This window comes from Nymphaea colorata, chromosome 7, assembly GCF_008831285.2.
Source record: "Nymphaea colorata isolate Beijing-Zhang1983 chromosome 7, ASM883128v2, whole genome shotgun sequence".
NCBI classification, from domain to species: domain Eukaryota; kingdom Viridiplantae; phylum Streptophyta; class Magnoliopsida; order Nymphaeales; family Nymphaeaceae; genus Nymphaea; species Nymphaea colorata.
Window position 1 is genome coordinate 7,658,202 of NC_045144.1, and position 13,388 is coordinate 7,671,589.

At 37.6% G+C, this 13,388-nt stretch overlaps 1 protein-coding gene across 1 annotated transcript; it reads right to left on the minus strand.

Moving 5' to 3' along the window:
* Window positions 1–570: 570 nt before the first annotated feature.
* On the minus strand, window positions 571–12,325 carry LOC116257517 (uncharacterized). The gene is made up of 6 exons (XM_031634353.2): window positions 11,534–12,325; window positions 7,026–7,117; window positions 6,831–6,950; window positions 5,950–6,756; window positions 2,187–2,403; window positions 571–1,457 (listed from the first exon to the last, which is right to left on the minus strand). Exons 1-6 carry the CDS (start codon window positions 11,859–11,861, stop codon window positions 817–819), a joined length of 2,205 nt encoding a protein of 734 aa, XP_031490213.1. The 5' UTR covers window positions 11,862–12,325; the 3' UTR covers window positions 571–816.
* Between the last annotated feature and the right edge of the window lie 1,063 nt (window positions 12,326–13,388).

Consider the following 13,388-nt stretch of genomic DNA (forward strand, 5'->3'; position numbering starts at 1 on the left):
GCAAGAAGCAAGCATCTATAAGAATAAATTAATTTAGAGAAAAATCATAAGCTACACATGAGTTGATCCGACCAGTGAGAGATTAGGAGAGAGAGATAGAGAGATGTTATAGTGCCCCCAGAGAATTCCGCCAATATCATGAAAACCACAGCTAGATGCTATATTTTGATAATCAAACCTTGCGTTGCCATTGACCGTGTTCTATTTACAAGATGACAATGTCATCTTGGGTATGAAAACCTTAGCCTTACAAATTGCCACATCAACAACTGTTGATTCTTCTTTGTCGATTATTCATGACCTGAAGACACCCATATGTCAAAATTACATACTGAAAATTTGTCCCCTCACCACCACACACCAACCCCCCTTTCTCTCTCAAGATGTATGCAAATCATGTCCTTCATAAGGTTTGATAAAGAAAAGCCTTTACTATCTATGGAAAAATGTATTAAGTGCACCTGACCATCACATCATTACCGATCCATGTGCATGCGTCGAATGAATACCATTTGCTAAAATCCAGGTCTTTCATCATGTTTTTTATAGAGAACATCATCTGTTAAGATTTATCTTTGGTTTCAACGAAGGAAATCCCACAGTGAAATCATATTTATGATAAGCCAGTTCTTTGAACATGAGGACGTTTGAGCTAAATTTACACATTATAGGGGGCGGACAAACATATCCATCCATCCGCTGACCCCTTTTAGAATGTTGTAGCTACACTGTACACGACATAGAAACGCCTAATCTAACCGGCCGTGGTAACCAATCTCAACCCACTATTTACACAGTCCTAAATTCAGACTGCCCTCATGAACTCACATTAACTGCTACCAACAAATTACTCCCAACCTCACCATCAGTTAGTTTGTCCTCTTCCAACCTCAGAGTCTTCTCTTCATCATCCCCATCATCATCCTCATTGTCATTGTCATCATATTTATCAACGTCATTAGCATCATCATTATCACCTTCCTGTTCACCACCCTTGCTACCATCATCACTGCTGCATCCTGTGCCATCTTTTCCCTTTCCACAGTTAGAATGTCCAGCGTCGCAGGTTTCATTGTGAAATTTCATCATCTGGTCAGGTGATGCATGCTCGCTTATGTCTTCCTGCTTTACACCATCCTGCAGGCAATCGCGTTCTGAAGGGTTGGCTGAGCATGCAAGCTCACCGCCCATCTTAGCAACTGCATCTTTGGCTGCACCTGCAAACGGTGACGGCTCAGGTGACTGCGCTGTGGGGTCTCTGCCCAACAGTCTGCAGCCCCCAGAATCAGCTTTCTTTTCGTCTGCCTCAGAGCATGCAGAAAGCTTTGTGCCTGGGCTGATAGCAGATATGAGAGACAATACATCTGGTTTTGCCTTGATATCCACCCATTGGTTGCCAGCCCAATCCTTGGAAGTCCTGAGGTTTTCCTTACCAAAGACTGAGAAATCATCTTCACCTACAACTCAATACATGCTCCAGAATAAGACTTGCTATAAGATATAGAAAAAATCATAGAGAACATCACCAGTTACTGAAAAATTTATAACAGCAAAAAGAAAATCAAGACCTGTGTTTGTCTGCTTTCTTAGAGTTGTATGAGATAAAATACTACAAGGTAAAATCAACAACTGAAAAAAAATATATATAGTGCAGTTATAAGGTATAGATTATAAGTTTGAAAGGACTTGATGTTTCACAACTGATTGATACATGTCTTGATATTTTGTAAGCGTTCAAGGAGGCTTTCAAATTGAACTTAGAGACCAATTACAACAGGGCTAGTGATGCAAAATGTTTGGACCAAGGACAGCTAAATATTCTGGAGGTCGGTACATAGTTGTTACAGCCTGATTAGAAAGCCAGATCTTGTCATTGTTTGATACCTGTCTGATATTTCATAGTGTTTAAGGACATTTTCAAATTAAATTTAAAGACCAATGATGACATGACTAGCGACGGACAAGGTTGGACCCATGACAGCTAAATATACTGAAGGTGTTGTACAGGTGGATATAGTACAAGAACTGACAAAACACTCTGGACTCATTTGACTCGGATGTCGCCTAACAAGCATTCGTGGAGGATGACTTTTAACAGACCACTTTACACAAACCAAGAAAAAATCCAATGCAATAAAAAATATGTTTGAGGAATGAATGAGAAGCCATTCAGATGGAGAACTTACCAGGGAAGTAAACCTGCACACCACTTCCACAGTTGTCAATGGAAGTGACAACTCCTTCCCACCATCCGTCATTCCACCAGGCATCAACAGGTGCACCTATAACAATGTGAGGCTGAGATGAGCTAGCTGTTGGAGGACAAGGTCGAACAGTAAGGCGTCCTGAAAACCTCATTCCCAGCTTGTCAGGAGCAGCAATCCTGAAGGCTGGGATCCATTCCTGCATGGGTGATAGAGAAAGTAAACACCTTACACAGGAGACGTTCTGTTTTTCACATGGACATTTAAGAAATAAAGAATAAAGCTTGCACATCTATATTGCAGACAGAAAAATCAGAGCACCACAGAAAGATGCTTGTCTTCAAATTCTGTAATGACCAACATATCTAAATTCTAATTTCCCGCAGTAGTAAACAGTTTTCATTAGGGAAACCATCATGAAGTTCCAGCCTAACAAGAAAGCACTGCAGGCACAAACAAACACACAAGCACATGTGCACCAAACAGACAGAGCACCCCCTCTCCAGCAAGCACCCTCATGTTCAGCTGGTATCTTAGGCAAGACATACTGAGTTCTCTCCCCTTTCAAAGTCAAATTAACTGTTCTACCCCTTTGGCTTTAGCAATCTGCCCACGATTAAAACCAAGGCTAGCAAAAAGGAAAAAAGACAGAGAAAACATCTAGCACAATATTTTAGCTCCCTAAACTTTTAGTCTCAAACATCCAAAGTACATAATGAACTTGAGGTACTGAACTTTATAATTCTTTGGGCTTGCTCAGGCAGTCAACAGTGAAATCTTTGTGGAACCAAATGAAAGATATGATCTAATATGCTTTATGGAATCAGTTAATGCCACTGACACGCCCCAATTAATATAATTAAGGCACTGCAGAAAACAGTGGGCTGGCATTCGGACAAAGCAGAAGCATTTATAGAAGAAAAACCATTGAGCAAGTATGTCATTTGAGATCTAAAATATAAAACTCAACTAAAGAAGAAATTATCAAATAACAATTCAATATCAAGAAATTATGCTAGGTAGACAATAAACTAGATTGTGTTTAAAGCCACGTGCTCAATGCTTTGTAGGCATTAATTCTCATTTCTTTGTGAACGCATACATAGAGAATTAACATGGAATTGGATTACAAGAAGAATACTTTACGTACTCTTTGATAACCTTCCTAGTAAACCGCCTACAGAAGTGTTTTATGGCAACATCCTGCACCAGCCACATCTGTGAGCTTGAGCTAGGTATCACGTACTTTTCAGAAAGGGCACCTGAATCCACAGGTCTCGAGTACGAACATGATGCCAGCAACTGGCAATTTGCTTTTCTTTCTTTCTTGTTGAACCATTGATAGAATCATAGTTTGTCAATTGTTAATTGTCAATTCTATTGTGTATATATACATATACATATATGCATAGTGAAATTATGAATCTATGGTATTCTTTGGTATTTCAAAATTATTGTAATACGTTATGATAGTTATTATGCTTCTAAGTTTAAATAATGATATTTTATATCATTTGCATGTTTCTGGAATCATCTCTTTTTTGGTCAAATTTTTACATCATATTTATGAGAATATTAGATTTACTGCATGTGATTTAGATATTCATTTTCCTGTTTGGAAATAGATAAAAAGTATGCAAGCATGACACCAATAAATTTGGAATAAGAAAGAATTTGTCAAATGGAATTCCTAATAAAATGAATTAGATTGACTTGCTAAAAGTCAATTACAGGGAACAAAAATCTAATTCACTACCGGGTGTCCCTGTCCAACTTTTGGGCGAACTTGTGGATGTTCTTTGATATTTTAAAACCATCAACATATGGTAGGATAGTCATTTATGCTTCTAACTTTAAATATTTATACTTCACATCAATTACTTGTTTCCGAAATTATCTCTTTCTTGCTCAGATTATTATGTCATATTTATGAAAAACTTGAACTTACTGCATCCAGTTCTGAAATCTGTGAAGTTATGAATGTTCTTAGATATTTCAAAATGACCAAAATATTTTATAATAGTTATTATGCTACTAATTTTAAATATTGATACCTTACCTTATCTCATACACTTATTTCTGAATTAACCTCTTTTCTTGGTCGAATTGTTATATCATATTCATGAAAAGAACTTACTGCAGTCGTTTTAGAATGTGTTTAATTTACTTAGGTCTTCATAGTTTATATAAGATGTGATTCTCAATTTATTTGTTTTTCTCAGAATTTGCAAATCCTTTAGTTCTCATTATGGGGGCTGCGCATGTGGGATGTAAAGCTTTGGATGCTTCAATTTTTTTTCCAAGGAAGGCTACTTCAGATCAATAGTTCATGAATTCATGCTAATTACTCAAAATTCAGAATCCTCTCTATACTAATTACTCAAAGTTTTGTTCATCGACATGTTACAAGGATGCACAGTGGAAAGAGGAGCTATGTAACACGGGTACTGCTCCTATGTACCGTATCGGTACGATACTAGTATGGGCATTGGTACATACTTGGGTACGTCCAGGGTACAGCGTTGACCGTACCAGCAACGGTCAATGTACCCGAGTACGTATCCGTCAATTTATGGACTCGGTCAAAGTTGATCGAGTTCAAAATTGTCCACAAGTTAGGGTTTTTTTTGTTCTTTACTTTAAAGAAAACGCAGCATCTGTGTTTCATCCACAGCAACCAGCAATGCCCACTGCTCAGGCGAACAGTAAGGGCAACTCCGGTGACCTCCGTCCATCATTTTCCAACATGTGATTGAGTAGTGCAGCGAATGGCAACTTCTCCGGCGAAGGGCAATGCCTTTGCTGTGGTATTCAAACGTCATCTGCTTTTCCATTGCCTGATTTGGGCCTTTTTTTCTCTGTCCAATGTTTAAGCTTCTTCCATCTCCAACAGCCTCACCTGTCGTCCGACAACCTTTCCCATTGACCGGCGGCAAGTATTTTCATCCTCCATCGACTTCTTTATTTCTGTCACTTTTTTCTTTGATTTGAACTGCTGTGTTTGTGGTTCACACATCGAAAATAAGCCATTGTAGCCTGATTTGTGTGTTTTTCTGGTCTGCTGAAGATAACCTGATCAGTGCGGTTTTTTAGTCAACATTATTGGAGCTGCATCTGTGCATTTATGTGCAGTATCTATAAATTTATTTTGAGATCATGATTTATGAATATGTTATTCTGTTTGTTTGAATTCCAATTTATGTATGTGTGTGTGTGTGTGTGTGTGTACAGCCATATCCCCGCACTCAAGTTTTTTGCAAATGGTCTATACCCCTCCCTATGTGACATAGAGAGGAAGCAGGTTTCTGTATGAACACGTATTTTTTAGCTAGTGCATAAATGGAGACAAGCATGGAAACTATAAGTGCATCCCACATCTAAGTATGGACCCAAATGTAAGCCCTAGCATCATCAAAAATACCAACAAGTAAAGCTCAAGCAGCTAATTCGAATGCTTCTCTATATGCATGGACAAGGTTCACTTCAATAGAATACATGCACCAAGGGACCCACCTAACTCCGTCCTATTTTAGTTTTAGAACCTAGTCTTTAGTCCTGAACACATGGACCTCACCACAATCATATGCCTATCCATGTATGCAATGTCACAACTATTCAAGGTACTAGATAGAAATAGAATGGGGCAGGAAATTTAATAAGCAAAACTAGCACATGATACCATAAAACAGCTAGCATTAAGCATAGGCTAGCACTAAATGAAAATTTCCTAGGTACAACACCTTACCTCCAGATTGCCACATCCACCATCATCCTGCAGATCATCATAGCACACCTTTAACTGCTTCCGGGCCACTTGCAGAACTGTACATCTGAACCAGCAACCTCTAATACCACTATCTTGACAAAGTAATTCCACCTTATCATTGACCTTATATGGAACCCAAGAATCAATTCCGACACATTTTACAGCAAATGAGCGGTTTACATGTCCAAAATTTAACCTCCTATAAGCCAGATTGCATGCCATCATCTGGGTCTCACTACCTGGTACTCCAATTCCAGGTTGGTGCTTGAAAAACAACTGATGTCTTTTGCCGTTTTTGCCTTTATCAGTCCCCTTGAACACACTGAAATGGTCAAACTCTTCCGCTTGCTCCATATTTAGGCTTTTGCTTGCTAACTCATAAGTTACATGCTGATCTATACATGTTAGGATCCTTTGTTCAGAATAGCCTTTTAGTTTGCTGATATTGAAAGATGTTACACCATGACCAGAAAACTGCCGAAAACAAAGATGGGTATGTGCTGAAAAATTTATCAAGTTAGCAGCCAAGCATTTCCTGTAATCTTCAGGAGACAACACATATGCGACACCATCCACACACTCTGCACTGATGACTTGAAAATATGGAGTGATAAACACTTCCTTTGGATGAGGATCTGGTTTTGGTACCTTCCCAGTAACTTCTTGCTGTTGATGAAACCATCTAACTTTGACTTTCTTCTTTCCTTTCTTGTCTTCATACATATCTTCCACGTAAGCAAGATAATGAGTGTCATCTTTTGACATGACAAATACAAAAGAGTGGACCTACACACAACCCATCAGCTCTTTAATGCAAACCATCATAAAGAAATTGCCTATCTTTTAGAAAATATGCTTACTTCTACTAGGATGCCATTGCGAGAAAAAGAGTCATAATGCTTAAGCTGCCGGCCACATGTTCTGCTGACACCCAGCCACACTATCTCCAAGTTGCAATTCGCCTTCCTCGTAAAATTGCCCTGATGAGACAAGAGTTTAAGAGAAAAAAAACGGACAAGAGAAAAAAGGCAGTTTATGAAATAGAAAAGCAAGACCTTCCGACTATAGGAACTGCTTCCAGGCTCATGAAATACAGCTGCTAATGATTCGACATTTGACACATGAGTTCTCTCATTCAACGGTGACCCTGTTATGAAAATATTAAAAACATAAGAAGATTCAAGGACATCTTCCCTAGAAATAAGTCGAAGATAGCCACTCAGATGTAAATTGAAAGATGCAACCTAAAGATATTATCTTATAGAGTATCTAGAAATAAAAAGGTTTAGAAGCCCAATAAAGGAGGCTTCCAGGATCCAGGAGTTCAAGTCATACAAAACAATGGAAAAGCATGCAATGTCACTGCAAAAAAATAATTACATGAAGGCCCACCTGACTAGTTTCAAGTTTGAAGTTTCAAGTTTCAACCCGTACCCTTTAAAAGAAACCTCTATCTCCCACCATTTATGCTAGAACTTAATGTATAGTTTTTCTAAATTATGTGGTAGAAAAACATTGATTAGATTAATAATGAGTAGAATGCCTTATATCCAAAAAGAAGAAGTTCCAAAGTAGAACAGCATAGCGTTGAAATGAACAAAGGGCATTTTGTCGCCCAACTTTTTAGTTGGTAACTTCTTGCTAATTGTTCCATGTTATACAGCTGATTCTTTATGTATCTGACACATAAGTATAAGTCAACTTCATTATATCTTGAGCAGTCTCTTATTCTGATGGTGGTAATAGTTACGTATGTTACTGTTATTTTGATAGGCCCAATCTGATTGTTTTAAATAAATAAAAAAAAGGAGAAAGTTTTGGGAGAGTCAAACTTTGTCATTACTTTCCCCCTTGAAGCTTTTCTTGCTACCGCTTCACTGGACTGATAGCACAAAGAACCATACCAAAGTATGACTGTATGAGGAAAATAAGATAGGTTTGTCACCTTAAAATGAAAATTATGGGTTTAGTTACGAGATATGGCTGTTAGTTTAGCACGGCACTTGATATATCATAATAAATTAAGTGAACATAGAATTTATCACTTGTGTAAAAACTGTATTCAATATGTATTATTGTATGCTTCTCTAGCATTAAATTGCTGGGGATATGATAAAACATACCTTGCCATGGTTTATCAGCTTTGTCAGGACATACTGGCCCATTCATACGATATAAAGGTATGTGATACTGTCTCATGTGATGCACCTTTATCCTAGAAGTTATTTTTGACATCAAAGGACTGACTGATTGATCAACTGCATAAGCTACTTTTAAGATCTAGATGTCATCTTGATCCTTTTCATTATACAAGCTTTCTTTTTAAAAACTGTGACATACTGACATGGATGCAACAAATAGATTGATATGAATCTTCTTGATCATGAATGCAGGCAGAGATGCGAGAGTTCTGATGCACTTTATGCTTTAGCTTAATTACATACATTTGATACACACACAGACATTTTATATATATATATATATATATATATATATATATATATATATATATATATATATATATATATATATATATATATATATATATATATATATAAAGTTTCTCTAGAAAAAGTCTAGAAACTTCAAAAAGTTCAAAAGTAAGGGATAACAAAAAAAATTATGAGAATATTGGTTTTCTATTATTTTTTTACAAAAAAAAATTGACAAGCATCCATAAAGCTTTTTTAATTATAAAGAAGTAAAGAAGTATGTTTAAAATGTATACTTTAAAAATGGGGAAAATACAGTCATGTTATTGCAATATTTTCTTTGTTGATATTTTCAAAGGAGCAACGATATTTGAATATTTCTGACCATATAGTATGTCTATATACACACGTGCGCACACCCGATACACATTCCCCACTCATATGACATACTTCTCTATCTCTCATACTAGGGACACAAACCCACCACTTTCCTGCCATCCTATTGCATTGTGAGATAAAGTCAGAGAAAACGGAGTTTTGGCAAATAGAAGCTCTAACGAGCAAGGAAAATCAGATCCCTAAAAGCCCTTCTTGTTAACCTACACCTATTGTTATTTAAGATAGAAAAAGCCCCTAAGGAAGCTTCTGACAAATCTTGACATCAGGCGCAAGTGAAATGTCCATGTCTTACCATGCCAAATTTTATTGTAACCCTCAGTTGCACTGTTCTCAGGTCTTTCATCAGTGAGGTTCTTACTGGGTACTATTTGGCAAGTTGTTTTTCTCATGAAAATCAAGGGAACAAAAAAAAACATAAAAGATAAAAGAAAATTTTATGAAATTAGGAGTTCTCTGCCTTCTTGCAAACACATTGATAAAGATTCAAAATAGTTTTAACATTTTAAACTAAACAAAATGGAAACATACACTTAAGTACACTAGAAAAGGGTATTTGAAAATAGAGAAATATTGTGGTAACACTATTGTGCTGGCAATGGTTTGAAATAACAAGATAATTTCCCATTAAAATGTTTTTTGCTGCTCGAGACTATGCTGCAAACGCCTAATTACAAGCTCCAAAAGCATTGAGTAAAAGATAGTTTATGAAACATGACTTATGAAATTATGATAGAAACGACCCCTGCCTGAAACACAAACCAAGAGTGATTTCAATGTCTTGATGGGAGATTTATATGTCTGTACAATTTTAAGTATTTTAGGAGTTTATTGTACATTTCAAGAATAGAAATTAAAAAAAGTGATCGCATGTGCTTATAGCAATTGCTAGAGATTTTGGGTAATTACTGCAAAAGTTATTTCATAGTCCAAGGAGGAAAAGAAAAGGGGAAAAAAGAACAGAAAAGAAATTAGCAGATATTGGGGTCGCGTTATTTTCAATCTGCAAGGAGAAGTACTGTCAACATGCCCAAGTGTATCTATTTCTCATACTAGTGTATCTATTTCTCATACTAGGGACACAAACCCGAAATGGAGTGTCCTTTCAACAGCATTGAAAAGCAGAACCTACTATGAAGTCTACATGAAAGCTAAGGCCAGAAACTACACCACCCACCACTTTCATAATATACAAGTACATGTTACCTATCCCACTAGATGCAAGTGGTGTTGAATATATCATTCTGTAAAGTATGATATACGTATCATAAATAGGAGAGACTAGCAACATATACCCCTGAAGCTACTTTCCGGAATGTAACTATCTAGTATAGGTTGTAACTTACATTACATCTCTGTACCTTAGTTAAAATACAACGTGGTGCATCTTAATGTGCCACCTTCAAGACACATAAAGTGTGCAAACTTTTTCTTTTGGGTTTAAAGTTGCATTCCTGTTGGGCTGAATAGTGATTGTGAAAGGCAATCTTACATAAAGATTTAATTATTTTGGATTTAATTCAGTACAAGGATTAGTTTAAATTATTAAACTATTGAAGATTTTGATGATCTGTTGTTGTGCATTTAATGTTTATGTGATTCATAGTAATGCGAATGTGAAATTGCAGTCATATTTTATAGTTAATAACATTTTTTATGGCATAGGGCAACAATTTTTTCTCAAAAGTTCTCCAACTCTTGTGGAATTTAAAATGCTCTTAGAAGAAAGTGATGAATCGCAGAACACATAATGTTGCATTCGTGTTCTGGACCCAAATCACACGAGTCATGATAACCCTCAAGTTTCAGTGTCTGTAGAAATTGCCCAATAAAAGTAAGGTGATCTTCATTAACTATTCATTTTTGCTAAAAGCTCAAACCTTATTGTCTTATTATTTTAGGAACATGCAAGCATATGTGCACACAGACACACAGATGCGTGTTCATCCATACACAAGCATGCATGTCTACATAGATATGAATGTGCCTATAATTTCTTAGAGCTATTATTATATACGCTACAAACCTCAATAGCTGCTGATGATTGTTGAATAAACAACAAGCATATTTCCATGATATTAGTTCCATTCTGAGTTAATATTACAAAAGAAACCTACACAATAACCGTAGCAACCTGCAGAGCAAAATCAAACCATAATAATCAAGCCACGACCAGCGCTGGGGCCTCTCGATGTTTATATCTACCTAAATAGATTACATGCAGTGAGAACCCCTCTTCGTCAACGGCATTCGTAAACAATGCCAAAAGAAACGGGGCAACAACAAATCTGTAGAAACAATAAGTATGGAACACACTAAACTGACGAATGATATCACACAAGGATGGTTCATAAAAACTCTTCGCACCATCTAAACCATACCAACGTCCGTTCGACCGATCATTTAAATGATCTAATCACCCGTTTTAGCCGCTCACTCACAAAAAAATGGACAGAGGATGGAGCTCCAACATTCCATAGTTGCAAAGTGTGGCGGGACGTTGGGACCTCAGTGGTTTAAGGGCATCAGTCTAAGCACTAAAACCACCGTGAGGCTTTCCATCTTACAACTGCTCTCCGAACCATAAAGAAGTGACACTAGAGGCTAAAATGGAAAACCAGAGCTATAATGCAAAATTGAAGAAACGACAGCAAAAAAGTAATAAGCAAATAGCTGCCCAGCATCAACCGTTATCAGACACTAGCGGAAAAGATCCAGAAAAGGTGGAAATTTACTTGAAAGGTGGCCCGGAGATGCGGGCTGCTGCTTCGCCAACAAGCTCGTTAACCAATCAACGACTTCCCTCCTCGATCTCCATTTGAAGTTGGAATTCATCGACTTTTCAAGTCCCGAGACCTGCAAGAACTCGTCCGACACGACATACACCATGTGCCGGAGGCTCCGCTCGGTGCCCACGACGGCCACGAACGAATCGCCGTCGGAATCCTTCACGATGTAGTGGACGACCCGATTACCCCGCTCCTGAGAGACGAATTGCTCCGTCCATTCGACAAATCGCCGCTCCATCGACGCCCTACAAGACAACTCCTCTACAAACCGCATCAGACGAACACCACCAGAAAACCCACCCTCGCCGTCCGTTTGCCAGGGACTCTCATATGGGGAGATTCAAGACTCTCGCCTTCTGGAGCTCAGATCGTCGGAGAAATCCTCGTTTGCGGCGTCGATGGGAAAGAAACAAAGACTAGGTGATGATGGTCGTCCTCCTTCTCCTTCAGACTCAGGTGGTAAGGCCTTCCCGCTGGAACCGGATCAACAAAGGAATGCATGAGGAGGAGGAGGAGGAAGAGGTGCGGGAGAGAAGAGGAAGAAGAAATGCAGGGCACGCCATGAACATGGTATGAACGCAAGCAATTTGGTCCGAGAGGGACCATGGAAGCAGAGAGGAAAACCTCCGACCTCCCCGCTCCTCACGCCCTCTCCCTCCCCACACCGGATCAGGAAGCAGAGAGCTCTTATCCTCTCTTCATCCTCGCCTGCTGCCGCCGTTCTTTCTCTCCTCCCTTCTCTCTCTCGCAAATAACTGGACGGACAGAGCGGCGCGTTCTGAGTACGTTCCCTGTTCGATTCACACGAGCGCAATGGCATGAATCGAAAGCACGGTTAGATTGTGGTTAAGAGGTGCGTGGTTTAGAAACATTAATACTGTGATTATGTTAAAAAAATGTTTCAATAATTTACCTTATCAACAGCAACATCATGGTTTTGTTTTAAAAAATATAACAGATTTATAAAAAAATTGTTATAGTATTTGATTCATGGAAGAACAATAACAATGATGTGAATTTTACTGTCTGGTGCATTTAACTTAAAAATTATGTTAGATTCATTGAGCCTTTCAAAAAATATTTCATAAATTAACAATATGTTACTGGTTACCAACAGTTTCTAAAGCGGACAAGATGTACCAAAAAATTATATTGATTACATAATTATATTATAAACTTAAGAAGTGGGGGCCTTGCGTACTTTTTTAAAATAAATTACACATTTATTATATTAGAATGTCTACCTCGTCTATTTTATAGTCAGCTTTAAATATTACTGTGGGCTGTGCACTACTTTCAGGGTGACCGGACCATCGGATGCACTTTGTTTCGTAAGTTTTTTTTGCCGAAGACAAATGTCACTATCTTCTCGGCTCATTCATTTGCTTTATGCGAGCTCACGTATAGTGAAAAAGAAAATTGTTTTATATATTTTTTTTAATGTTTTACATTTTTGGACATACCTAAACTGTAAAGAGATCTGGATCTGATTTAGATTTGGATTCAAGATGTGGTTTCACAATCAAATCTAAAACTGAATTGGAGATAAGATAGGACCCAATAAGATCCAAGTCGGTTACATGTAAATATATGGAATCTTATGCTAGTTGGATTTACATTTGGTTCCTTTAAAAAATATAAGGTCTGAGTCAAAGTTTGTGAATCTGATTACATGGAATCCGATTCAATAAAAGCTAGATCTGATCCGAAGCAATTTTATCCTGATTTATGTACATTACAAAATTATGCACACACATCTATTTTTACACCTAACTCTCACCACTAAGTGATAGTGCAAAAT

What these genes read in the sequence shown, in the direction of transcription:
- LOC116257517 (XM_031634353.2), bottom strand. Translation starts at nt 11,861, where the DNA reads ATGCGGTTTGTAGAGGAGTTGTCTTGTAGGGCGTCGATGGAGCGGCGA. An exon ending in ATCTCCGGGCCACCTTTCAA is followed by an intron (nt 7,118 to 11,533) that starts GTAAATTTCCAC and finishes TTTTCATAACAG; the next exon opens with GGTCACCGTTGAATGAGAGA. An exon ending in GTGGATGTGGCAATCTGGAG is followed by an intron (nt 2,404 to 5,949) that starts GTAAGGTGTTGT and finishes TCACCCATGCAG; the next exon opens with GAATGGATCCCAGCCTTCAG.